The 26,800-nt window shown below is 36.0% G+C and overlaps 1 protein-coding gene across 1 annotated transcript in view; it reads right to left on the reverse strand.

The window, feature by feature from the left end:
* Positions 1–26,800, reverse strand: part of PDE10A (phosphodiesterase 10A) — a 75,875-nt gene continuing 49,075 nt past the window's right edge. Inside the window, 9 exon segments of the mRNA XM_032216441.1 lie at positions 1–2,007; positions 3,176–3,264; positions 4,111–4,191; positions 4,520–4,631; positions 7,978–8,150; positions 10,798–10,953; positions 14,821–14,971; positions 21,783–21,866; positions 24,064–24,206. Coding sequence (XP_032072332.1) covers positions 1,893–2,007; positions 3,176–3,264; positions 4,111–4,191; positions 4,520–4,631; positions 7,978–8,150; positions 10,798–10,953; positions 14,821–14,971; positions 21,783–21,866; positions 24,064–24,206 — 1,104 coding nt within the window. The 3' untranslated portion in view covers positions 1–1,892.

Genomic DNA, 26,800 nt, shown 5'->3' on the forward strand with positions numbered 1-26,800 from the left:
TAAGGGGGAAGGTGCATCTTATATTCCGAAAAATACAATATTTGCTTTCCATTTCATTTGATTCTTTCAGCATTTGATAGTTATCTTCTGACCATTGTCACATGGTGCCTGAAAGCTTATCGATCCAGTAAATATCTGCATTTGAATAGAATGTTGGAATGGGGAATACAATGGTGATGTGTTGTGTATGTATTGTATGTAAGATTTTGCCAAGAAGGCCTATATGATAGGCCCATTTAAATGCTATATCAAGTATACGAATGAAGCCTACTTCAGCAGGAAGACGCTCCTACCGAGATAGAGAGAAACAAAGAAAGGCAGAGAAAGAGATAGAGAGGGAGAGATTTCCATTCAAGTCAATAGAGGTGTTCACACTGAGGTCAGTGGTGCTAGGATTAAACCTCATGGCTTATTGTTACATTGTCTACAACTAGATTAAGGTTAACATATTTGCAAATATAGTTCTGCAAAGAGGTATAGACATTAGGACTGTACATGCTTCAAACCTAATTTGGAAGAAGTTTTTTGGGGCCTCCTAGGAACACAGCTCCTCTCTGCTATCCATTAAAATAACTTTTTTCAAGGTTTTGTGTGAGCCTGGGAGAAAAAAAGGCATTGCCCATTTAAAGGAACCAATTTCTTAACCTTAATGCAGCCACAACCTGTTTCAAGTTCCCAAGGAAACCTGAAAAGGAACTATTCTAATTAGTATCAGAGATGCTGTTGCTCATCTAAGGTTTATAACACTTTTTTTTTCAATTTCTTTCTCTCTACTTCACATTTTCAAGGTGTGTATACAGCCTAACGCATATGGAAATATATCACATAATGAAATTTTGTGCAGAATTGGGGCCAATATCAACACAGACTTCACAGTATGTAAGAGCAATGGTTTAACGTATCTGCTTTCTTGTTCCACAGGCAACAGGTTACAAGACTAGACAATTTGTTTTAAAGGTTTTTGAGTAAATGGAGATTTAAAGTGAAAGGTAGAACAGAGCCCAACTGGTGCTAATGAGCAACACAGAAGCTACTAAGAATATGTAAGTACCATTATGATTTCTGAAGATTATAACTATGTCCGGAAGGTCCTATTTTTTGTGAACTAGCTGGGATTTGAAGGCATCCATCTGTAATATTTGTTTACACAATGACTAGCTTTTCCTGACAGATTTACACTACTACATTTGAAATTCAACCCATTACTCTTACTAGGGTTGAAACGATGGGTTTTCAGGTACCTAATGTGATACTTACAACCAGAGGTAAATATTCTGTTTCCAGGGTAGAAATGGACATTTCCCCTAAATTACAAAATCACTAAAGAAACACTGATATATTTTTCCCAATGTCTAATGGGTGCAATAAAGTAGTTGCTTCATGATGCTTTAGGAGACTAGTATCTGGAAATTAAACCTCCCATTTGAAGCAAGATAAATTCAAGTACTGTAAACTCAGTGATAGTTTCTGCCCCAGAGATTTTCTTCTGGAGTTCAAAGCTCAAACAAAAACATTTACCATATCAGTGTGGAAATGTCCTATTACAGTCTAGACTTCCCCAGGTGAACCTGGTATTTAAGCCAATCACAGTATTGTGTAATAGTATGCAAAAGTGCCAGTGAAACCTCCTTACCACAAAGACACAATTTAAAACCAAGCCTAGGTTAGCCTTCCCAGCCCAATCATTTTGAAATTAAGGCCTCAGCAAAATAGCCTATTAAAAAGCCAGTCTTTTATATTTACAAGCCGACTTTTGCTTGAATAGTTGGATCTTGTGTTCACATTGTATCACCGAGGAAAAGAAATTTGCACTCAGTCTTCCCACTTTGTATTTGCAGAGTTTATCCTTTTAAAAGGCTAGAAATTGTGGAATAAAAAGCCTTAAATGTGGATCAGTCAACAATCTTCACAGGGAAAGTGTCTGAGTCAGAACTAGTAGTTTGGGAGGGTATCCATCCGTAAGCTTCTTCCCCTCGTATCACCTTTTCCCATTGTTTGAGATTTTCCCTGGAGAGAAAGGAAAAATTACTCACTTTTCACATATTTTACTGATGTATCAGTATACAAGAAACATTTATAAAAAGGGATGTCGTGATTTCATCTGATATAAGCTCCTCCTTCACAGAGACAGATTGTGACCATTGAGCTCTCATATCTGGGCTTTCAATTTGGAGAGAATGGCAACTGTATCATTAATTAAAAGCAAAGGTTCCCCTCGCACATATGTGCTAGTCATTCCTGACTCTAAGGGGCGGTGCTCATCTCCATTTCAACACCAAAGAGCCAGCGCTGTCTGAAGACATCTCCGTGGTCATGTGGCCGGCATGACTAAATGCCGAAGGTGAATGGAATGCTGTTACCTTCCCACCAAAGGTGGTTCCTATTTTTCTACTTGCATTTTTGCTAGGTGGGCAGAAGCTGGGACAAGTAACGGGAGCTCACTATCTTACATGGTGCTAGGGATTCGAACCGCCAAACTGCCAACCTTTCTGATCGACAAGCTCAGCATCTAAGCCACTGAGCCACTGTGTCCTATTCCGTAACATCTATTCAGTAATTACTGAATGCTCAATATCAAATTGAGAAAGTGTGCTTTTATTCCCCTGGTTGTAGTAATCTCATTACCATGGCCACAAAATATAATCAGCATTGCTTTGTGATTAATCTACTAATGTTGCATACATTTAAGTTTCTTTGCCTTGTGTTTCCCTTTCATGCATTAATGTCTGCAACCTCTAAACAGAACTGTGAAGGTAGATTAATGCATTCACTACCATTTTTGATTTAGAAATGGTAGAACAAGAAGAGCAATCAGGATTCCAAAGGGGCAGATGCTGGCTGAAACATAGCGATTATGGTGATTGATTGTTTGCTTGCAGACATTTTGTTACAGAATAACAAGAGTTGGAAGGGACCTTGGAGGTCTTGTAATTTGTAATTTAATTTTGTAATTTTAATAGATTTGTATGCCGCCCAATCCCGTAGTCCAACTCCCTGCTCAAGCAGGAAAGGTTATCCCATTTCAGACAAATGGCTGTCCAATCTCTTCTTAAAAACTTCCGGTGTTGGAGCACCCACAACCTCTGAAGGCAAATTGTTGATCGATTAATTGTTCTAACTGATAACTGAAATTTAAGAATTTTCAGTTGACTGTTCAAGTCAAATTTATATTTACCTGCAGGCTCGATGGAGTGGTGATGTGGGAGGGAGGATCTGTGCAAGTGTACTATAGCAGGGCAAAGCTACAGCATTATAGAACCCAATCTTGAAAAAAAATCAAAACACTATTAGTCAAATATTATTCAACTCAAAATGTGCAACAGTTCCTTTGCTAACAGATTATCATATATCCTCACTATATTTTACAAATAGCAATAGCACTAAGACTTATATACAGCTTCACAGTGCTTTACAGCCTTCTTTAAGGGGTTTACACACTCAGCATATTGCTCCCAACAATCTGGGTCTTCATTTTTACTGACCTCGGAAGGCTGGAAGGCTGAGCCAACCTTGAGCCCGATGAGAGTTGAACTGCCAAATTGCAGGCAGCCAGCAATTGGCAGAATGCAGCAGTACTGCATTCTATCCACTGCACTACCACAACTCTTACATGTTTGTTAAATCCTTTTTTCCCCCTTTCGGTTACAAATCTGAAAGAAGCTAATAAGCTATCAATGTTCTTTTTTTATAGCTCTGGATTTGTGGAATGAATATTATTCACTGCCAAATCAATAACCAACGTTGCATTTTACAAGGGATCATATTAGAATTCCAGATATGCCTAGTTGTTCATAATTAATAAATATAGGCTTTTCTTTTACTTTCACTATTTTTAAGGATCAGTAATTTGGATCATTTAATTGTTTAATAGTATCACCAAATCAACAGATTAATGCTGAAAAAGTGTTGCCTTATTGGGGAGATAGGTGGCATAAAAATTAATAAATAAAATGATGTTTAGTCTATTGAGAATTATGAAGTTTATTACATTATTCTGGTTGTTTTTTTTAAAAAAAGAATGAAAATCAGTCAAAAAGCAAACATAGCAATATTTAAGTAATGGCTACATATACCCAAATTAAATCTATTCAAAACCTATTTTAGACTTACCTGACCCTGAGGAACTTCATCTTTTTTCTCTCTGTCCATCATAGGTATAGGTTGAATACCTAACTTCTTCATTTCATCACCCTGAAAGAAAAATAAATTCATTTATTTCTTAATTATTCAGCTCCCAATAATAAAAATTAAAGATATTAAATATATAATGGAGGAAAAAAGGCAGAACATTAAGTTCTTATGAGAGACACTTGGTGTCTATGAACTGTTTCTTAATTTTTTTTATTGTTCCTACTTTTAAAATACAAGCTGCTCAGAGTTGTTTGGAGCCAGGTGGCCTCTTAATTACAAACAAACTAATACACAAATAACATCAATAGTTCCAATAATCCAATCAATCTTAATTTTCTGTTCAAGTGTCTACTGATAGATATGGAAATGAATGATGAAATGCACAAACCTCAGCCCAAAACTCTGCGTAGATATCATTGGCTGTGAGTCTGGTAACATGCCATAATTTTGTCACAGAACACAAGTCGCAAGATGTCATCATCAAGCCAATCACACGATCCCTGGAATATAACAACTTGTGTAGCTGAAACAATTATTTGCCTTTTCAAATATATCCTATAAGTAATAATTGATATTGGAAAAAATCTTGATTCAAAGGTAAAACAGATCAGTTCAAGTAAAAACACAAAAAATAAACAATAGCATACTCAGTGCTAAGGATAATCAATACTATTAAAACCATCCAAGAACCTAACATTTCACAAAATAAAAGCATCTGGGAAATGTAGTTTAAGTGACCGTGCATTATTGGAATTCAACATTATGCAAACACAAGTAGTAGAACAAAGTGAAAGTAGAGTCTTGGACTTTAAGAGAGCTAATTTCAATAACTTAGAAGAGCTTGGGAAAAATTCCATGGATGAGAATTCTCAAGGCGAAAACAACTCAAGAAGCTTGGGAAATTTTGAAAAATGAGATTACAAAAGCCCAGTCTAGCACAATACCAATGAAGAAGAAAAGTAACAGCTCCCAAAAGAAACCAGCATGACTACATAAAGAACTCTCTGACAAATTGAAACACAAAAAAGATAAGTAATTAAAGTGGAAAGGAGGGAACATAACAAATAGCCCGAGCGTGTAAAGATGAAGTGAGGAAAGCTAAGGCTCACAATGAAGAAAGGCTTGCCACAAAAGTAAAAAATAACAAAAAAAAGCTTCTTCCAACATATTCAAGACAAGAAAAAAGTTAAGGAAACAATTGGTCCATTGCTGGGAGAAAGTGGCAAGAAGGTGACAAGCAACAGGGAGAAAGCAGAACTATTTAACTCATGTTTTGCATCTGTCTTTACACAAAGGGATAAAACAGTCCAACCACAAACAGTACCACAAAAATCAGATTAGGAACACAAGTTGAAACAGGGAAGAAAATGGTAAGTGAGCATCTGTCTACCCTAGATGAGTTCAAATCACTAGGACCAGATGGATTACACCCCAGGATTCTGAAGGAACTGGCAGATGAGATCTCAGAACCATTGAACTATATCTTTCAGAGATCCTGGAGAACCGGGCAACTGCCAGGGGACTGGAAAAGAGATAATGTGGTTCCCATCTTCAAAAAGGGAGAGAAAACAGATCCAGGAAACTACAGACCTATCAGCCTGACCTCAATACCAGGAAAGATTCTGGAAAAGAAAATCAAGCAACGAATTAGTGAACACCTAGAAGTAAACAAAGAAATAGCCAAAAGCCAACATGGGTTTGTCAAAAACAGATCATGCCAGACTAATTTTATTGCATTCTCTGATAATGTGACAAAATTAGTGGACCGGAGAAATGCCATCAATATAGTTTACTTGGACTTCAGTAGGCATTTGATAAGGTAGACCATAAGCTACTACTAGATGAAGTAGAAGAATGTGGGTTAGACAGCATCACCACCAGATGGATTTGTAACTGGCTGACCAATCACACTCAACGTGTCATCCTCAATGGAACTGCATCTTCATGGAGGGAAGTATGCAGTGGCGTATCCCAAGGCTCTGTTTTGGGCCCAGTACTCTTCAACATCTTCATCAATGATTTGGATGAGGGTATAAATGGGGAACTCATCAAATTTGCAGATGACACCAAGCTGGCAGAAATAGCCAACACTCCAGAAGATAGACTAAAGATACAGAAGGATCTTGACAAACTTGAACATTGGACACTATTTAATAAAATGAAATTTAATGGTGAAAAGAGTAAGGTTCTACATTTAGGCAACAAAAATGAAATGCACAGGTACAGTATAGGTGGTACCTTGCTCAACAGTAGTAACTGTGAAAGGGATATTGGAGTCCTAGTGGACAACCATTTAAATATGAGCCAGCAGTGTGCAGCAGCTGCCAAAAAAGCCAACACAGTTCTAGGCTGCATAAACAGAGGGATAGAATCAAGATCACGTGAAGTGTTAATACCACTTTATAATGCCTTGGTAAGGCCGCACTTGGAATACTGCATTCAGTTTCGGTCACCACGGTTTAGAAAAGATGTGGAGACTCTAGAAAGAGTACAGAAAAGAGCAACAAAGATGATTAGAGGACTGGAGACTAAAACATATGAAGAACGGTTGCAGGAACTGGGTATGTCTAGTTTAATAGAAAGAAGGACTAGGAGAGACATGATAGGAGTGTTCCAATATCTCAGGGGTTGCCACAAAGAAGAGGGAGTCGAACTATTCTCCAAAGCAGCTGAGGGTAGAACAAGAAGCAATGGGTGGAAATTAATCAAGGAGAGAAGCAACTTAGAACTGAGGAGAAATTTCCTGACAGTTAGAACAATTAATCACTGGAACAGCTTGTCCCCAGAAGTTTGAATGCCCCAACACTGGAAGTCTTTAAGAAGATGTTGGATAGCCATTTGTCTGAAACGGTATAGGGTTTCCTGCCTAGGCAGGGGGTTGGACTAGAAGACCGCCAAGGTCCCTTCCAACTCTGCTATTGTATTGTATTGTATTATAGTTTGGAAAAAATACAGCCACAAAGGAATACATTCCACCAAAAAGACTCTAGTCATTAGCTGCTGACAGGGAAGATAAAAATGCAACAAAATTGGTTACTGCAGCTTCATACCAACTCAAATATATTATAGCATAACATTGCCCAAGCAGTACGAAACAGTGTTAAATAAGAGAAAAATGATTGTGTGATAAAACGTCCTTGAATCTTGGATTCATATTCACCTCTACGGTGTTTTATTGACATTGACAGATTTTTGTTAATCTGATGTTGTATAGCTATAGATCTCTGTAGATCTTAAAAATTGCATTCTTATTGTAGATTTAATTTATTATGCAAAATACTTTATTATATTAATAGTCTCTAAAAATAATTTCCCATAAAATCCATGTTATATGCGAAGCAAAGGGTCTAGGGTTCAATTTTATATAAAATTTGATCTTAAATCTTACACACATCTCAGCACTGTAAATAGCAATAGCACTTAGATATTTTACAGTGCTTTACAGCCCTCTCTAAGCGGTTTACAGAGTCAGCCTATTGCCCCCAACAATCTGGGCCCTCATTTTACTGACCTTGGAAGGATGGAAGGCTGAGTCAACCTTGAGCCAGTCAGGATCGAACTCCTGGCAGTGGAATGCAGAATTAGCCACAAAATTGCATTCTAACCATAGCACAACCATACTCCAAATTCAAAATTATCAGAACGTTCCAGAATGCACTTCTCAATAGATACCAACAGTAAAATAACTCTTGATTGATTCCTTTACGAGGGTTTAGGACACATTCCTCAGAACGTTTTATATAATAGACTAGTTGTATAGCCAAATACAGGAAGCTAAATATTTAGCCTTCAAAACAAGGAAATATGATTGAGATTTCAAACCATAAATATTCATTTGTATTTTACCTATGTGGCTGGATTTTAAGATTCAGTGATCTTGTTTGTTGTAACTCTTCCAATTGCTTTCGGTTTCCAAAATACAGAGCAAGGTCTGTAGCAATAATGGCTTTGCGGATAATTTCCAAGACCTGTTCATATTCATTGGAGTTCAAATTAGAGAAAATATTGTGGCCTTCCAGCTAGAAAAAAGTAAAGCATATAAGAATATTGCTGTGAATAATTTAAACCTTGTTTTAAGTCTATATTGGGCCCGGTAGCTCTTAAAACAAGACATTGGATTTATCTATATGCATTCAAAGAAACAATTACCATATACTTATTAACCTTTAAAGACCTAGGACATTTTAAAGTGGTAAACAGATTTGGAATTTGGTCTGTTGTAAGTTTTGAGTGTAAGCCAAAAACCCAAAACAACAGTTCCTACTTATTTGTATTATTATCACAATAAAATGAAGATAGAAGGTAAATCAACACTTCCCATTGGGTATAGTTTATCATCTCTGGTAGACTTGTGACAAAGTGAAAAAATATTGGGACAGATTTTGGTCTCAATTTAGAAGATTATTAAATCAAATATAAAATTGAAAACTGATATTTTCCTTTAAGGACTGTTTGATAAAGAATTTGAAAGAAAATCTTGAACTTTGTTATTATACGTATATGCACAAAAATGGAAAGATTCCCACCATAGAAGAAAGGATGAAAAATGTAATGGAGTGGGCAGAGATGACAAAATTAATTGGAGAAGCAAAGTTGACAGAGATGGCAAAATTAACTGAAGAGAGGACCTTATTCAGAAGACCTTGTTTCCACCTGAAAATTACTTTTGGACTTTGTTCCCCCCAAAAAATGATCTTAGGTTTTGATGACTAGAGTAACTGTTGCTATAGAAATGGTTTGTATCCAATAGGAGGCTAAAGCAAAATGTTGAGTGGCAACTAACTGTATTTTGTATTCTACTGCATCAAGAGACAGAAGTCACTCTTTTTTTCTTTTACTCCTTTCCCCTTTCATTTCTGATTTGCATTTAACACAATAAACCTGAAGAAAAGCTTTAAAATGTTTTCTACCAAATTGTTTTTTCTGTTTTTAGCTTCAATTATCTCAGTTCATTTTAAGGCCTGTTATCTTTCAGTCTAAGATCACTTTCTGGGGAATATTCTAAATCAACATCTTCAACAGCTGCCAAATGTGCAGATAGGGAATATGCCCTCAGCTGCTTTGCTAGCAACTGAGTTCCTTAATAAATTTTCCTTTCTGTTTTTACTCTTCCTGACAACATAACTGATCTCTCCTTCTCCATAATTTATTTTTCTTGTATCAATCCTGGGCCACTATCTGGAATTTGGTGTGGAAATAAGCTACCCAGTCACTTTGAGCTTCTCTTTCCCCTCAGTCTGGTAACCTAGGGATTCCCATTCATCCCTGTATTTCTGTTCCTTCTTTTGCAGGTGGTAATTTACTACCATTGGGTTGAATCTGTGCATACAAACTAGTCGCCTTGGGGTCATGAGCCAACCTTAACCCTGCGGCAAATTTCACCAATGGATAAAAATATACCTGTGCTCAGGTTTCTACTAGAGGGATGTTCTACTTTTAGCTATGCAATTTGGGATAAACACCCTTTGAATGGTGTGGGAATGGATTTCCAGAGGGGGGGAAATGCAGACTACAGGAACTAGGAGCACTACTCAGGTGACCCCAAGGACACAGATAAACCTCCAAGTGCTTCAACAGACTCTAAAAGGATGCAGATTATCAGCTGCCTGCAAGGAATCCTTCCATTCCCCACTATCCTATCAGAGCTGAAGAAGCTTCTTGGATGAGAAGCAAAAATCTTCAAAGAAAAAACAAGAAAGTCCAGTTGCCTCCAGAAAAAGAAACTTTGGGACTACTAGGAAGTTGTTATCATTTGTCACACTCTTGTTTGCCATTAGTTCCTAGATGCTCCCAACAGGATCATTCTTGGGGTAAACTGGTGATCAGCAGGCTCTGACTTTAATTATTCCCTGACTCCGATAGGAGTAATAGGTGTTCTCCAGCTGAATCTTCTAGTCAATCCCAGCTGGAGTCTGGTAATTCTCCAGGTGGAACCTCTCTGGGACTCTGGACCAAGCTAATCAGATGTTTCTATCATCAAATCCATTATTCAACAGCACAATAATAAATTTGGTACTACCAGTCAATTCTAATCTTTACAAAATTTTGTGACATTTTACCTTTACTCTAGATTTTTTATTAGATGGCACATAATTAATTGCTTCTTCCAATCATTCAATTTTGTCCTCAACTCATATTGGGATCATTTGAAACCAACAACTAAACCTTGATAAAATATTCATTTTTGCTGTGGTGTTTCTTCCAATCTAGGAAAATTTCAACTTTTTCCATCTAATGCTGTCTACTTACTACACTTTTTCATTTTATACAAGCTTGAAAGGAAAATGAAGGCAAACTTTCTTTTCTACTGAAGAAAGGCAAACTTTCTTTTCTACCAATCTTCGGAAGACGAAGAAAAAATCTTCGTCTTCTGAAGATTGCTTTACAAATTTAATAAATCACATATTCAATTCAATAAATCTTGACCCTTAAATGGACATTTTTCTCTGTGTTTCAAACTTTGATTTCTGCACTTTTACTTATTTTAGAAAAAACATATCCTACTCTTAATTGTGAAATAAATAGACTATTTTAAAAGCAGAACAGATATGCCATATTAAAAAAGGAAATGTCCACATAGAGAATCTAAACAAACTTCCTGCAGTTAAATTTGCTACTTCTAGTTTTCTAAATCTTAGCCATAAAAAATGGAGTGAAATGAATTACCTGCAGTATAGACACTGTCTGAGAAAAATGATGCTGTTCCATGGTTGAAGTGGAATAAAGTGCTGCCAATGGATGATCAAATTTCTGAAGATAGCTGTTGCTATAACCCCTGTGATCCAAGTCATGGCATAAACAGGCAACGAGAAGACCCTTTCGCTAGAAAAATAAGTAGACAGGAAGTTAATCTTCAAGTCAAATTTATACCACTAGATGTCACTCTCTACTAGGCCAGACACTTTATGAGTTCCATTAATACATAAAATACATGATTCAGAAATGCGTTTGCTGTACCTGGAATGATTGACGGTGCTAGAATTATGAATAATCAGTATTGATAAAAAATATGTTTAGGTTTTCTTATTATTCTTTTTTCCCCTAAAGATTATATTTTCTGATTTGGTACCATATTATTCTATTTTCTTTTTGTTTGTGAGCAACTGGAGACAGGATGACTTCAAAACCTACATAATAAATATCAATAATTCCCAGCCATTACCCTTAAGTGTTACATTCTGCCACTAAATATGTTGAGTTCATAAGAGATAGTTTATTCTATTTTATATTAAGATAAAAACTTTTAATAAAATATATTTTAAATTTTTTTAAAAAAATAGGAGGTAGTTTATTATACTCAGCCAGATCATCAGTTGCATCAGACAAAATAATATACAAGATAATGATTTAATTCATATAGCCCCCCCCCCCCATGTCACCAGAAGTAATTATGGGGACTGCACAACAATGAGATAAAACATGATGGTGATGATGACGATTCCCAATTCAGGAAGTTCTTGAAAGCCCTCAAAATAATTCCCAGGTTAGCTACTGGGAGAAGTCATGGACTAACGATGTAATGTTCTGTTTATTTTGCAAGTACTCTAAAACTAAGGTCCAGACCTTCACCAGGTGTTTAAAGCTATATTTGTATCTTAGTTTAATAATACAAGGAACACATGACTATTTCCCTGCCAGCATTTTATCCGTCATTGAACACCTGGATCTTCCCTTGAGCCAAGGGTCTGGAGGTTAAGTGAGCCTGTCACTAGGATTTCATGCATTTTATTACTGGAGTTGGCTTGTCTTTGGTCATTATTTCATCATGTTTATGTTTTAGCTTGGTTTTAATCCAATGTGCGCTGCTCCAATTTTGCAATTGTGAGAGCGCTGTAAAGGTAAAGGTAAACAATTGTTTAACCATGATAACTGGGACTAGAATTTCCATTCCTAAACAATGCAGTCAAAAAGCATCGCTTAGCAATGGCAATCCTGGCAGTCCCCATTTGCCATCATTAAGTGAGGATCACAGGCAGCTGCCAGTTTGCACCAGTTCACGTGAACAGGTAGTTAAGATTCTGCACAGTTTGGTGAATCAGCAAATTCCACCATTGGCTGGCGCTGCCCCCACTCATTTTGGGGGCTGTTTTCTGGGCCATTTTGCCCCCCAAAACAGCCCAGAAAATGGCCTTAAAACAGCAAAAAAAATGGCCTGAAAACAGCAAAAAAAATGCCCCCAAAACAGGCTGAAAAAAGGGTGCGGGTGAAGCTAGCCAGTGGGATTAGCCCTAACCAGGTGACTCCTACCTCTGCCTTTCAATCGAGTGGCTAGGAGGCAGGCCTGGGTGTGATATATGACATCACTCACCCAGTCACATGATCAACGAGTCATGCCTACCCAGCCAGAGAACCAGTTGTTAAGTTATTCAAGTCCCACCATTGATCACAGGTCATTAAGTGAGAACCTCCTCACAACTCCTCCTGGCTTGGGGTAGACCTCCAGAGGGTCTTCAGAGCCTGGCGGGGGGAGTTTTCACCCTCCCAGAGGCTTGAGGGAAGCCTCCAAAGCCTGAAGAAGGTGAAAATGCCCCTCCCCCACTGCAGTGGAGGCCGACTAGGCCATGCCCACCATGGCTACACCCATCCAGCAACAGGGCAGAGAACCCATTGCTGAAATTTTTGAAGCCCACCCCTGTGTTAACCTCAGTTCTCCATTTCAACAGCAACTATAAACTAAAGTTCATTGGATACTTTGAGGATTAGCACTGATATGCCAGAAAGGAATGAGCAAAAACTGCATGAATGCAGTTTCCTGTGCTCCATCTCAAATAACTGGCTGTTGCTGAGAACAAAAGATCTTCTAATGGGACAAGTGAAGTCCTGTAATATAATCTGCAATTCTACTCTGAGAACTGTGCTAATTCAGTGTAGTACTAAAACATAACATTTAATTATTATTATTTCTTCTGAAGGTAGCTGAATTATTTCCTTTTCATTAAAGCCATTTAGTCGGTCTCTCGGGTGAATAAAATAGAGTAGCTGTCCAATGAAGCATGTCCTTCACCAGCACCAGGTTTTTTTTTTCTGAAAAGACAAATGAAGCACTCCAATCCCTGAAAATCTGGCATTGGCTGCTGGGATTCTTAAATCAACCAACCCATTTTCTCTATGCAATCCAGAGAAAATGTGTGGGGAAAAACAGACTACAAATGTAAATATTGCAAAAACAAAGCATATTTCCAAAAACACAGAATATAGGAAAAACTCATAACATTTTGTCAAGGAGAAGAGACAGAGAATGATTATAAGAGAAAGTAGGCACAAGATTCTGACCTATGGCAAACAACCTGGTATCCTGAATAAATAATAAACAAAGTCTACTTTCACTTTGCACAAAGATTAGGGAGGAAAAAATATAATGAATTATGTCTAGGTCTAGGAAATATGATGTATAATATCCTTCATCAGATGCATGAAATTCTTAACAATATCTCCCACTACAAACACTCTTACATCATTATCTATTTCATATAAGTTTCTCCCGGTGGATGAATACAGAAGTGCAGTTAATATTCTAAGATTGACATCTGAAACTAGGAGAGTTTATACTTCATATGATTTCCTCCATTTCCAAAGGATACTACTTCAAAACTGTTAGGGTATTTTCCATATTGTTTTGAAATATAATTAGAAACAAGGCCATACCCTGTCTTTCTTGGTTAATAGTCACACTTCATTAATACTGATGATGTTACCTAGTTTGGTAATGAAATGCCTGCAAGAAAGCCACCAAGCATAGAGAGCACCAAGGACCCCACAATTATATATCAGTCTTTTATAGAACTGAGTTCATTTTTAAAATTCAATTTTATAATTGTTACTCTTGTAAAAAAAAAAAAAAGGTTGGTTTCAACTGTTAATCTTAATTTTGTGCTGCTATTCTTTATTATCCCAAGTCATTCTTTCTACACATTTCTTAATCATTTATCTATTTGAGTGTATATACTGTATATATGATATTTATTTGTTACAAAGATATCCAAACATCTGGACTCTTTTTTCTATTTCACTATAGCAATAGTATTTAGACTTATATACCACCCCATAATGTGTTACAGCGCTCTCTAAGTGGTTTACAGAGTCACCATATTGTTTCCAATGATCTGGGTCTTAATATTACTGACCTCAGAAGAATGGAAGACTGAGTCAACCTTGAGCCAGTCAGAATCGAATCCTGGCTGTGGGCAGAGCACTGCAATTCTAATCACTGCGCCACCACGGCTCAGTCTCATTTATATCTGAAATGTGTCAACATTTCTATAAAGCCCAGATGAAATGGGTTGCTTTGGAGTATTACAGTGTTACTCTGAAACAAAATAGACTAATCTGTAAAACAGATCTGGTTTATAAGGACAATTGTCTGACTTGGACAATTGTCACAGAAGAAAAAATGAAAGCCACACTGCCCCAAAAGCAAGTCTGCAGATTGCCCTACATGAGGAAACATTGCCCTAAAAGGCCTTGATGGGTAAACTATTTCTGTTTATTTGCATAGTGGGGGGAAAGCTGCACTCCAAGAGCAAAAAAAAATTTTTTTGGAGAAATTGTGATGGGGATTCTTCTACAGCAAGATTGTGTAAAAAGCAGATGTGGCCTGAAACAAAACTGTCCTGTTTTCAGAGTAGTTAATGCATCCCTTACTTCTGCTTTGTATTTGATATGGGATGGGGGGGGGGTTTCTACACTTACTTCTAAGTCTGTGAAAGTCCTGTGGTTGTGCTGAAGAATAACATACATGCAATGTGCAACTGTGATGGCGTGTTTCCAGTTGTGATAGGGCACTCGACGGTAGTTCTTCTTTACAGACATCGTGAAACGACATAGTTTTTCCATATCAAAACTTGAAAGAAAAAAAAAGGAATCTGATAAAGCATTCAGAAAGAAAAGAATAGTTCCAATCAAAATTCTACTTACTTCATTAAAAATATATTTCAGTATAACTTTACAAAAAAATGATTTTTAATGGATTTATTTTCTCAGCAGTTGAACCAATTAAGTTCCATTGTATTGCAAGCACAAGGCAAGAAGTTATACTGAAAGAAGTAGAGGCATATTCAAGCATAAATTCAGAAGTTTCCACCCAAACCACAGTAATAAATATACAGATAAATTTTCTTGTATTCTTCATTTGGCTGAAAACAATTATGGCAGATTTCTCTTAAAATGCCACTATTTATAGCAGAGATTAGGCCATGCTGAGTAATGCCTAACTAGCAAGCAAATCATAAGGAGACATTGGAAGCTATATTTTAAAAAAGGCAAGGAAATAAACTTGCACCTCCGTTATTTTGTTTGTCTAATGATAATAGGCTGGTTGTTATACCTTTGTAGGAGATGGACCAGTGAAAGACAACGGAAGTTTTGAGAACGTATGCTTTACTTTGCCATCTGTATCTACTAGAAATGTTCCTGTGTATGCTTGCTCTAGTTTTCCAAAGAAGCAAACATATACTTTTTACTGGCAAATAATTTCAGTGCACATGTGTGAGAGATGTGGAAATAAAGACAAACCAGTTTTTTTTTCTTGTTACACGAAATAATATTTTGCACATGCCACTGAAATATTTTGAGAATGGAGCAGCAGAACTGCATGCCCATGTCAGAGTCCCACAGAGCTTTCAATTATAACCCTGGAATTTGAACCCTGGAAAAGAAAGTAACTCCAAGTAATAATGCTAGATTGAGCCCTACTTTTCAAGAATTTGGTTCCTACAGCCAATCTTATTTTCACATCCCCCCCACATCCAGCCACCCACAGACACATGTATACACACATACTGTATCTCTTCAAAGCTGTGTCCAGGCTAAAAGCTCTAATTACCCTTCCTCCATAATATCAGATTCCATATAAAGGCTCAATGCTGACATCATAGCACTGCCATCTTCTCTCTTGTTAGCCTTTCGACTTCTGTTCATCCTGCATGTGCAAAATGGGGCAGACTTACATCGCAGGAAAGAGAACTGCCTTGCCACTATGCTTATAATTCAAACTAAGAATTAAACTGTTGAACACACTTTAAAAATCAAAGCTAAACTATGTTTGGTTAATCTTTTCAAATAATTTTAAGTGTGTGGTAATGTTACTGCTATTTATATAGCTAATGCCTCAATTAAATGCATTTAGACAACTTCTGATGTCACTGGAATTTATTTCCAAGGATTCATTTCTTACATTAACTAACAGAGGTTACTTTAATGTTCAATTAAATCAAAGCTTAAATTTTTAACCAAATCAGAGTAAGCAAAAATTAGAATTATACCTTTGAATCTATAGCCCTTTGGTCAAATTATAGGTCTTTCTGACAGTAAAAGTCACATTGTTTTTAAAAATGTATACTGATTTAAAGTACAGAAAATTAAAGTGCAGAAACTAAATGCCTGCATTAAAAAAAGCAAAATTCCCACATAAATGTCATTAAATATTTACATAAATGTATTCAAGGAGAAAGTGAGCTTTTACTATGGATATATAGGCTAAAATGATAATCCTCTGAGTATCTGTCTTTTCAAAAGGGGTTATTTATCAATTCATTCTAATATGGTATATTGAAAAAACATCTGAATATTTTCAATGAAGTTAATTTCTTTGAAGACATTCATAAGTAGAGCCCTGCGGCTTGCCAAAATAAACAAGAAAAGGATTTCAAGTGTGTGATTATTTCCTGATAGACAGTTTTACTGATGGTAATAATTTCAAAAATTAGACGGATTGGGGTAGTATAATACCTCCTCTTCCAGTTCAGAAATTCATAGACCATCGCTAAAGCTTTCAAAATCAGGGGACTTCAATGGGGGATCCCAGCTTTCTCAAAACAAGATGTGAATTAATCATTTCATCAGTTCTTATATAAGTATAGGTTTCCTAAAGTTTCTACAGAAAACTTTAAAAAAAAAAAACTAACTGCATGATCAAGTGATACAGATCAGAATTCTATTTCAAATATTGTTTGTTCTTGGATAGCAAATTAGGGGGTGAAAGTTTGTGTAATGTGGCTACAGGAACAAATCTGGGCTACAGAAGAATCTTTTTCTCTCTGCATCTCCGTATATTTGGTAAACTACTGTAGTTGGTTCTTAACATTTCTTTTAAAGTCCCATACGTATGTATAATAGGTTCCTGCCCTATTGAGACATTAATTCTCAATATCCTCAGTTTAATTAAAAATGCTAATGCAAAAACATTTCTACTTGCAGAAATAATTTAATCTATGCAACCTATTTATAGATTCTGTCCCAATGGGCTCTATTTAGACAGAAACCCTTGATAATTACATGCCTCTCAGAGACTACATCAGGTTTCTGTCAGGTAAAGTAAGATTTATGCAAAAAAATCACCCCTTATATTTTTCTGATTATAAGCACTGAAGAGATATTAATAGAAGTTTATATGTGTATAGCCATACTATCAAAAAAAATATATGGGGGAGCTGAAGACCCTTTAAAATAACTCTCTCAATCAAAAGCTCTGCAGGGCTCTGAAGCACACATGGAGATCTGCACAAGCTGGAATTGTTCCATTCACTTCATTTCTCCTGATTCTGAATAAATGGAGCAGTTCTTGCTCATACTAGAGATATGAAAGTCTGGGGGAAAACATGGAGGGGTGGGGAGGGCAGAATATTCTTGACTTCTTTTTTTCCCCATTTTCCTATTTTAAAAAAATGGAAATTTGGAGATTTTTTTTACAAATATTTTCAATATAAAAGCCCATTTTAAGGCAATATTTTAGCATTTTGTTTTAAATTTGGTTATTCCTTTAAAGGGCCTTTGAAATTTAAGTCACTATTTAAGAATATCTAGTATTTATTAATAAGCATTGCATATATGTGAATGTGTAATTAATATATATGATAGGTAGGTAGAGGTAGAGATGATAGAGATAGAGACAGATATAGATATATAGATATAGATACAATCTCCTTCAGGCTCTGCTATTTCTCCAGCTTCTCATACTCTTTCCTGTAGTTGCTGTTACTTGGCACAATTACCTCAATCAATATCATTATCCCCTGGTCTTTATCTACTACTAAAATGTCTGATTGATTAGCCTATCCCTCTGCCTGTCCCTCTGAATCTGTCAAGTTCCACAGAATCTTAGTCCTATTATTCTCCATGACTTTTTGTGGAATCTCCCATCAGGATTTCGGAGGGTCTAGCCTCACTGACACACTGTGCAGATGTTCCTGTGCACAATGCTGGCTACTTTATTGTGTCATTTAATATGTATTCATCTTACACCCTACCACTATTCACTGCATTGTTGCTGAGGCCTCTCTGTAAAGTCTACACCTTAGGTCAGGGGTGTCAAACCCGATTGCATCGTGGCCGTATCGTGACATATCAGGATTGTTTTTGTACTTGCAGAGTTGGGATGGGTGTGACCTATGCGGGCCATATCCAGCCCATGGGCCACATATTTGACAACCCTGCCTTAGGCCCTACCCAGTATGAAAAACACCTGCTTTATCCTGGGCTTAGTGCCTTTTCTTGTGCTGTTATAACTGGTGCTTCAATGCTGTCTTGAACTAAGTTCCAGTGTTGTCTTCTATGGTCCCACTAAGTTCTTGAGGAAAGTTCTTAGTATCCTATTGATTTTGCATAGTATATGGCATAGTATGTGTGGCATTGAATCATAGACTTTCTTGTAGTGAATTCAAACTGTGCTTAGATTAGTCTATGTAGATCTTGAGTATTGAGCAACTGTTCTATCTATGAGCTATTGGTGTTCTTCACCAATGTGTGATACAGGTCACATGTTTAGTAGTTGGATTTGAAGCAGGAAAAATTCTTTGGATCTGATGTGGGCACATGATCAGCAACACATGATACCAATACAGTAACAGAGATCCAGCACTGGGTCAAGAACATAAAGGTTCTCACCTGAACTGGCTAACAAAAGGAAGGACAGTATTGAGCATAACCCCCGCTCCCCAAATAAAGAGCACAGTTCAACCGCAAGCCAATAAGCAGCATCTCCATAACATGGAAAGTCCTATCAAGCATCCTAACTGACAAGCTACAGATCCCTATGAACCAATATGTGAGCACAGCTCATAGGATGGAGAGTTACCATGTGGAACCAAGAAAATATGGTTGTTTTTTTTTAAAGGTGCCACTGACAAGTACTGTGAATGTGTACACACCAGATCCAATGTACCTTTCTCTCCTGGGATCAGAATGCCTGCACATCATGCTTACCAGAGATGGGGTAGGCATGAAGTAGAAATGGAAGCACAGATCAACCATAGGCAACATCTGATTTGTTTGGAAAATCCAGGTAAGAAAATTATACGTAAAACAATATCTTGGCTAAGGTGAACACCTGCATGTTATTACATACAATTCTACTTTATCTTTTTGGGGAGAAAAAGATCACTTTATAATAAGCTATAGTGATCATTAAAAACATTTATAATAAAAAGATAAAGTCAAAGCAGAAAGAATTGGCTCCACAGCGAATATGCTAGCGTTCAAACCGAACAGAATCTCTGATCAAAAATATGGTGTTTTCTTTTATTTTTCTTTGCTTTGTTTTTTCTTTAATTTTATATAGTTTTTACTTTGTAAAATACCTCTTTAATAAAAATAATAATTTTAAAAAAAGAAATATGTTAGTCCGCATTCAAAATGAAGTTTTGAATTTAAAAAATGTTGTTTTCAATTCTATTTGAATTTGAAAATGTTGTTTTCAATTCTAAGAACACATTCCCCATTCAAGACTGGGAAGCTTCATTGATATAGCAATGGAACTCAAAAGGAACTGGTAAACAACAGTAAATCCTATGGACATGCATTGTGTGAAAACATCTCTCTGGGCATATGAAAACAGAGCTCAGCTCCAGGATGTCATGGATATCTGTGTAGGAATAGGACATCTGGAAATGTTATGTACAGAAATAGTGAAGAAGAACCAGCTGTAAACTTATGTTTTCAGAAGAGTTTTTGACCCAGGAAGTGCCTTCATTAATTGAAGAGAAAGGGAATATAGTAATTTCAGCTGGTTTCTTCTTTCTCCATTGACCCCTGTGCTACATTAGAATCTGCTTCAACAGATTGGGAGAACATTCAGATCATCATGGAATAAAGACAATTGGGGATCTGAATGGAGAAGGTCTAATCTATGAAAAACGCTTTCGTTCTACTAACAACGATATCTACCAGGTTGAAAATGCTTCTGCAAGAAGAAAGTCAATTTTTAATTCATGAAAAGATATCACTTCATACGCCCACTGCTTTGGGCTATAGAAATATGTATCTTTAAATGTCAGATACAATAAAATGATGGTTTAATGTGCTAATATAGACAAATGCATTTCATTTCTTAGAGAAATAAACTTAGAATATAATTAATAGATCTTCAAAGATTTCTGTTTTTCTCCAAATCATCAGGGGGAAATGTAACTTTTCTCTGCAGCCTCTTCAAACACTTTAGAAGCATTTTTACACCTCTAGTTCAGAAATCCATCCATGTGTGTATCAGAGTTCCCATACATGATCTTGAACTGCTGGATCATCTCTAATGTGTTTAAATGTAGAACATTTAGGGTAAAGTTGATTGCATGCTTTGCAATCTATTAATTGGCTCTTATGTATATAAAATCACTATGACAAGTTATTTTTATAGTGACATTTCAGTGCTGCAGCTTTACTGCTCTGCCTATAAATACCCAATACTTTGAACATACACAGCATCTATTGGGAAAATCAAGCATGAGCCCAACCCTATCACTAAGAGTCCAACTGAATATCTCTGAATTTGTAAGTGCATTTTTTCTGACCTTGACGTTTGTCTTTATTTTTCCAACTTTGAGAAAAATAGAGAAAAGATAGTTTCCTCCACTTTCAATATAACGTATCATTGAGAACCTCAGCAGTAGAACTGTTTTCCTTTTTTCAAAAGGCCCTAGTTTTATTATTTATTAGCCTCTAGAGCCCATAGGCTACTTTTCTCACTCATGTTTGTCAATCCAAAGAAGTGTCTCCTTGTTAAACTTAATTATTCTTCATCCATGTTCTAGATGACAGAATTCTGACCATAAACCTTCCAGTTGCCAATGTCGGTAGCACAATGGGACACACAAGAACAGAGACATTCTGCAGCCCAAGGGGGGAAGTTAATCAAAACTTCCAACATATTTACATCCCAGTTGACTTTGCTACACTACCTGACTTTCCCAAAATTAAGTCTTTCAGAGGTTTTGAACCAGAGATTTCATCAGCCAAAAACACCATGGCCATCAGCTTGGCAATTAAAGACATGTAGTGATGGAATGCACAAGCAATGTAGTCCCCCCCCCCCAAAAAAAAGTAATTCAAACTAATTTAATCCTTCAACTACACAAGAAGCTATACATAACTCAAGTAATCTTATCTAATATAATTTAGTCATTGCCTCTACATGAAAATAATTATTAATTAAGTCACTCCTGTGAACTAAAAATGATACAAGATTTTTTCAGAACTGAAGATAACTGTTTTCTGAGAGAAAAACCGAATTCACTCTTTTATAGAATAGGAATGATAAAGTGCAACTGGAAAAAGGATTTTCTGATCCCTTATGCCCAAATCAAATAACATTAGAACTCCAAAAGTTAATACAAATATTTCTATTAAAATATTTTAAAAGTGTAAGTTTAAAAAAGTGATCATACCAGCCTGCTCCACAACTTTGATGAATCATATAGATAAAAATTGCTGGCCAAAACTCTTCATAAGGACTAATGTCAAAATGGAATCTGTTAAAATAAGAAATATAAAATTAGGAGAAATAAAATTACTTGTATATTTGTGAAAAGTATAAATATACAAAGGTGATTTCATTGATCAGAGTTTCTTCTTTTCAACATTAAAAAAGTCCCTTCTTTCAAGTGGAAATAATGAATATTTGATTCATACTGGCTTCTAACAGAAATATACCAAAATATGTTAACATCTCATGCATTAATGAATTTAGTTCTTTATAAAACAAAACAAAAATGGATTGCTAGAACTTAATGAATGAGACTATTTGTGTGGGAAAAGAAAATATTGGCATTTCAAAGAGGGGCCCTTCCATAGCATCTATCCCCAATCTCCCAAATAATTTATGTACTATTTTCATACTATGAATGGAAGGGATGAAGAAGTCCACTTCCATCAGGCACATTATCAATGTGTCTTGGGTCCAATTAAATATATGTAAGTGCCCTGTTTATTGAAAGACTGATTCAAAAATAAAGCCTATTTAAACATATTTCTAAATTCTTTGGCTGAATAGAGAAGAATGTATTCTTTACAACACATAAAGAATTAAAGAACCATCTACTAGGTAAAGGTTCCCCTTGCACATATGTGCTAGTCGTTCCTGACTCTAAGGGCAGTAGTCATCTCCATTTAAAAGCCAAAGAGACAGTGGCGTCCAAAGGTGTCTCCTCATGTGGCCGGCATGACTAAATGCCAAAGGCACTGGAATGCTGTTACCTTCCCACCAAAGGTGGTTCCTATTTTTCTATTTGCATTTTTACATGCTTTCAAACTGCTAAGTTGGCAGAAGCTGGGACAAGAAGCTCACTCCATTACGTGGCGCTAAGGATTCGAACCGCTGAACTGCCAACCTTTCTAATCGACAAGCTCAGCATCTTAGCCACTGAGCCACCGTGTCCCTCTATCTACTACCCACAAGGAAAACTCATTATGGAGTATCCCAACAAAAAATTGTAAAGCAAGTTTTGAAAAACAAAAACAAAAACTACATTAAAGTATGATGAATAAATATCAGAATTAAATCAGAATATTTAATTAGAATAAATTATGGTAATAATAATGAATAATTATAATAAATCATTATCTTGATTATAATGAATAATCAAGAAAACAATTATCAAGCAAGTTAATCCAGAGTTTTCAGTTAAAGTGCAAATACTTTTTTCCTTTGAAGAAGTCTTTTACATGGGAAAGGTGGGAAAAAAAAGAAAATGAACTCAGTTACAGTAGTAATGTGTGCGTTGTCTGAAATCCAGAAGGACAAAGTTGGAGACAGATCATCCTGGACAATGTCTATCTAGATGGTCACTAAGGATTGACACTGACTTAATTATTCATAATCAATTATAATAAAATATATTTTTGATTATATCAAATGTGTACCATATTTAGGGGCAACAAATAGTAAATATGTCATAAACAATGTAAAATGAAATAATATAATCCAAACATTCCACATTAAATTTTATCTTGCTATTGAGTTACATTTTGTAATCTCAATATCCATAACCTCACATTAAGGATCAGCACGATAGAGCTGCCAAGTGTGTGGATACTGTTTATCCCTGCATTGTTCTTGTGTACAGCAGATGTTCTATTCCCATTGCCTGAAATTAATAATAATACCCGGGTGTATTGGAAACATAATAATGTGCAGCAGAGATCTAAAATCAGCTGTTCTGTTTACACAAATGATTAACATACCACGGTTATTATGGAACCATGGGATACTCCCAGCATACCTGAGCATCTGCATATTTATCAGGACATACACTTGAGGCATTATCTGCCAATCATAACAATAATCAACAAAGTACTTATCAACAGTTTCCTTGCCATTAATTTCCTAGTGAGATACAGACTTAAAGGAAATTTCAATACTGAAAAAGAAGCTAGACAGATGAAACTGATATTTATAGAATATTTCAACCCATTTTAAATAATAATAGGACAATTGTGTGTCTGTGTTGTCTGTGTGTTCATGTGTGAGAAGGAATAGTCCTTAGGAAAAAATTTGAGGAAAGGATTAAATTGCCCCACAATGATCCAATCTCCTTCCCTAATTGATTGCAGCTATCTATTGCAAGACATCCACATTAAAATATTTGGGCCTTTAACAATAACATCTACTACATTCACAACTTTTATCAAGGTTTACTTCAATATCAATAATATACTATAAAAACATACAGTTCAATCTCTCTGCAGAGTTGTGATGGCAGTTTACAATCCATTAGATTTTTCCACTCTTCTGCTGTACAAACACTGTGATATGAAAGCTTCTCCATTGTTACCCGATATATACATTCTGAATGGTGAATTCTGTGATACATCTGCAATAATGGTTTAATGAAAGTAATTTGTATTTTCCCCTTATTTGAACAAAATTCCTTAAGGGTTTCAAACTAAAAAAGTTATTCTTGTTAGTTACACCTATCCAAACATGCAATTTCTGAAAAGCAATCAGACATAATTTAACAGAAAATAATTTGTTCTATTCTTTCTTCCCTTTCACAGCCTCCTGGGCTGCTTCATCATGACTAAATGATCCCAGGAGTATCTACCAAAAGGATATAATTCCAGCATGGTCAACCAAGGTGTTAAGATCTTTCCAGCTGCCCAATATAGGAAGATGTTGGAAGTGGATGATCACTTAATGAGAATTGCCAAGGGACCATTTCATACCACATAGGAAAAGGCATTGTAAACCACTCCATTATTCTCCAAATAAAGTCACATGATTAGAAAATATAAAGTGACTGAAGATGTAGTGTTAGTAGATAGACCTCTCTGGTTGGATAATATTCAACTTGTTACTGAGAAAGAGCTGAGAATATTGCATGATTATGACATGGCTAGATTAAAGCATTTGGGAGCCTAGTACTTGATGTTACCATGAAGGAAAATAAAAACTGAAATTGTAAAGTAAATTTATAATGGATTCATGGAATGCAACAAGCATAAACAATGGAAAAGGTCAACACAGTGAAAGATTAAATGAATCAACAACTCCTTGACATACTGAAGTGGACATAAATTGGATCCATTCAGTCAGAAGATCATACTGTTCATCATTCAATAGACAATATCAAAGAAGGAATGGCACTGCTTTTATAGTCAGGAAAGATGTAGCATAAAAAGGGCGTAGCATAGGAAGGACACATTAGGAATAATACTTGGCTATAATACAATCAATGACCAAATAATATTAATTAGACTTTTTAGGCAGTTAATATAATTATTATCCAAGTTTATGCTCCAACCACTAATGCAAAAGAAGAAAAGGTTGACTTTTTTACAGTTAAAAGTCAATCTGAAGCCAATAGAATATGAAATGTGTTCTTTGTGATTGAAGACTGCAGCATCAAAGTTGGAAATATTGCAGAGAAAATTATGGCCTAGAAACATGAAATGAAGTAGGGTATGATTTACCAATTTCTGTTAATCCAATGATTTCTTAATTTCTAGTTGTAACAACATAGTCTTCCAGCAACCAAAACATTACCAGAATGGAGAACACAGAAATCAAATTGACTGTATTATTGGTACAAGGAGATGGGAGAGCTCAATTATTGCAAAGAAATGGCTAAGGGATGATTGTGGAACAGATTATGTGCAAAGTGCAAGCCAAACTAAAGCAGAGGAACAAAGCCAAACAGTTTTTGCAATATGATCTTGACTATCAACCCCCCATTTGCACGAAGAAATCAGGAATTAGTGTGAAGTCCTGGATCTCATTTATAGGAATGTACTAGTGGAATGAAATCAAAATGTTGCTAAAAACCAAGAAAGCTGAATGTCAGATCAAATGATGGAAATTGCGAAGAAGAAATCATAGCCAAGGAAGGCAAACATCTGAGAAAGGAACTTTACAAAGAGATTACAACATTAATTGATATACAAAAAGATGTAAATGTGCAGATAGTAACTAAAGAAGATCAGACAAAGATGAAAGGTGCATCCTGACATTAAGTTGAAATCCAAGAAAGTACTGAAGATATTCCCAAATTATAAGAATCTGTAAAACTAGAAGATAGCATTAGATCAGCATTTTGTCATTACCAGGCTGAATCGATACAATACTTGCAGAAATATGGCAAGACTAAAAGGAAAATCTGAAAACTTCTAACCAAAGTATATCAGTGAATCTGACCAGCAGATGGGAAGACATGAGTTTACTTAGGAGGTTTAACAGAGTGTGCGAAGTATCATAAAATATTATTAATTTTCCATGACTGTAAAATAATGCTTAGGATCATCATCCAATTCAGACTGCCTTTTAGGACCAACTATTAACAGTAAATGAAGTAATGGTTAAGAAAGAAATATGCTGTAGTCTATGCTGGAGGTTAAATATATTTGAAAAGTGGTTGCAGGAATTGGATGTGTCTAGTTTAATGAAAAGAAGGGCTTGGGGTGATAGCAATGTTGCAAAATCTAAGGGGCTGCTGCAAAGAAGAAGGGGTCAACTGATTCTCCAAAACTCCAGAAGGTAAGATGAGACAAAATGGATGGAAACTGATAAAGGAGAAAGGAAAATTTCCTGATAGTTAGAAGAATTAATAGTGGAATGACTTGCTTCCAGAAGTTGTGGGTTTCCAACACTAGAGATTTTTAAGAAGAGATTGGGCCCCTATTTGTCTGAAATAGTATAGGATATCCTGCTAGAGCAGAAGCTTGGACTAGAAGACCTCCAAAGTCCCTTCTGTAATTCTATTATTCTGTACAGATAGTCCTTGACTAACAACTTTGTTTTGTGACCATTAGAAATTACAACGCACTGAAAAAAGTGACATGACCATTTTTCACACTTACAATTGTTGCAACATTTCCAAGATCATGTGATAAAAATTGAGATGCTTGGCAATTGACTCATATTTATGATGATTGCAGTGTCCTGGGGTCATGTGGTCACCTTTTGCAATCT

Source organism: Thamnophis elegans, chromosome 4, assembly GCF_009769535.1.
Source record: "Thamnophis elegans isolate rThaEle1 chromosome 4, rThaEle1.pri, whole genome shotgun sequence".
Lineage (NCBI taxonomy): Eukaryota > Metazoa > Chordata > Lepidosauria > Squamata > Colubridae > Thamnophis > Thamnophis elegans.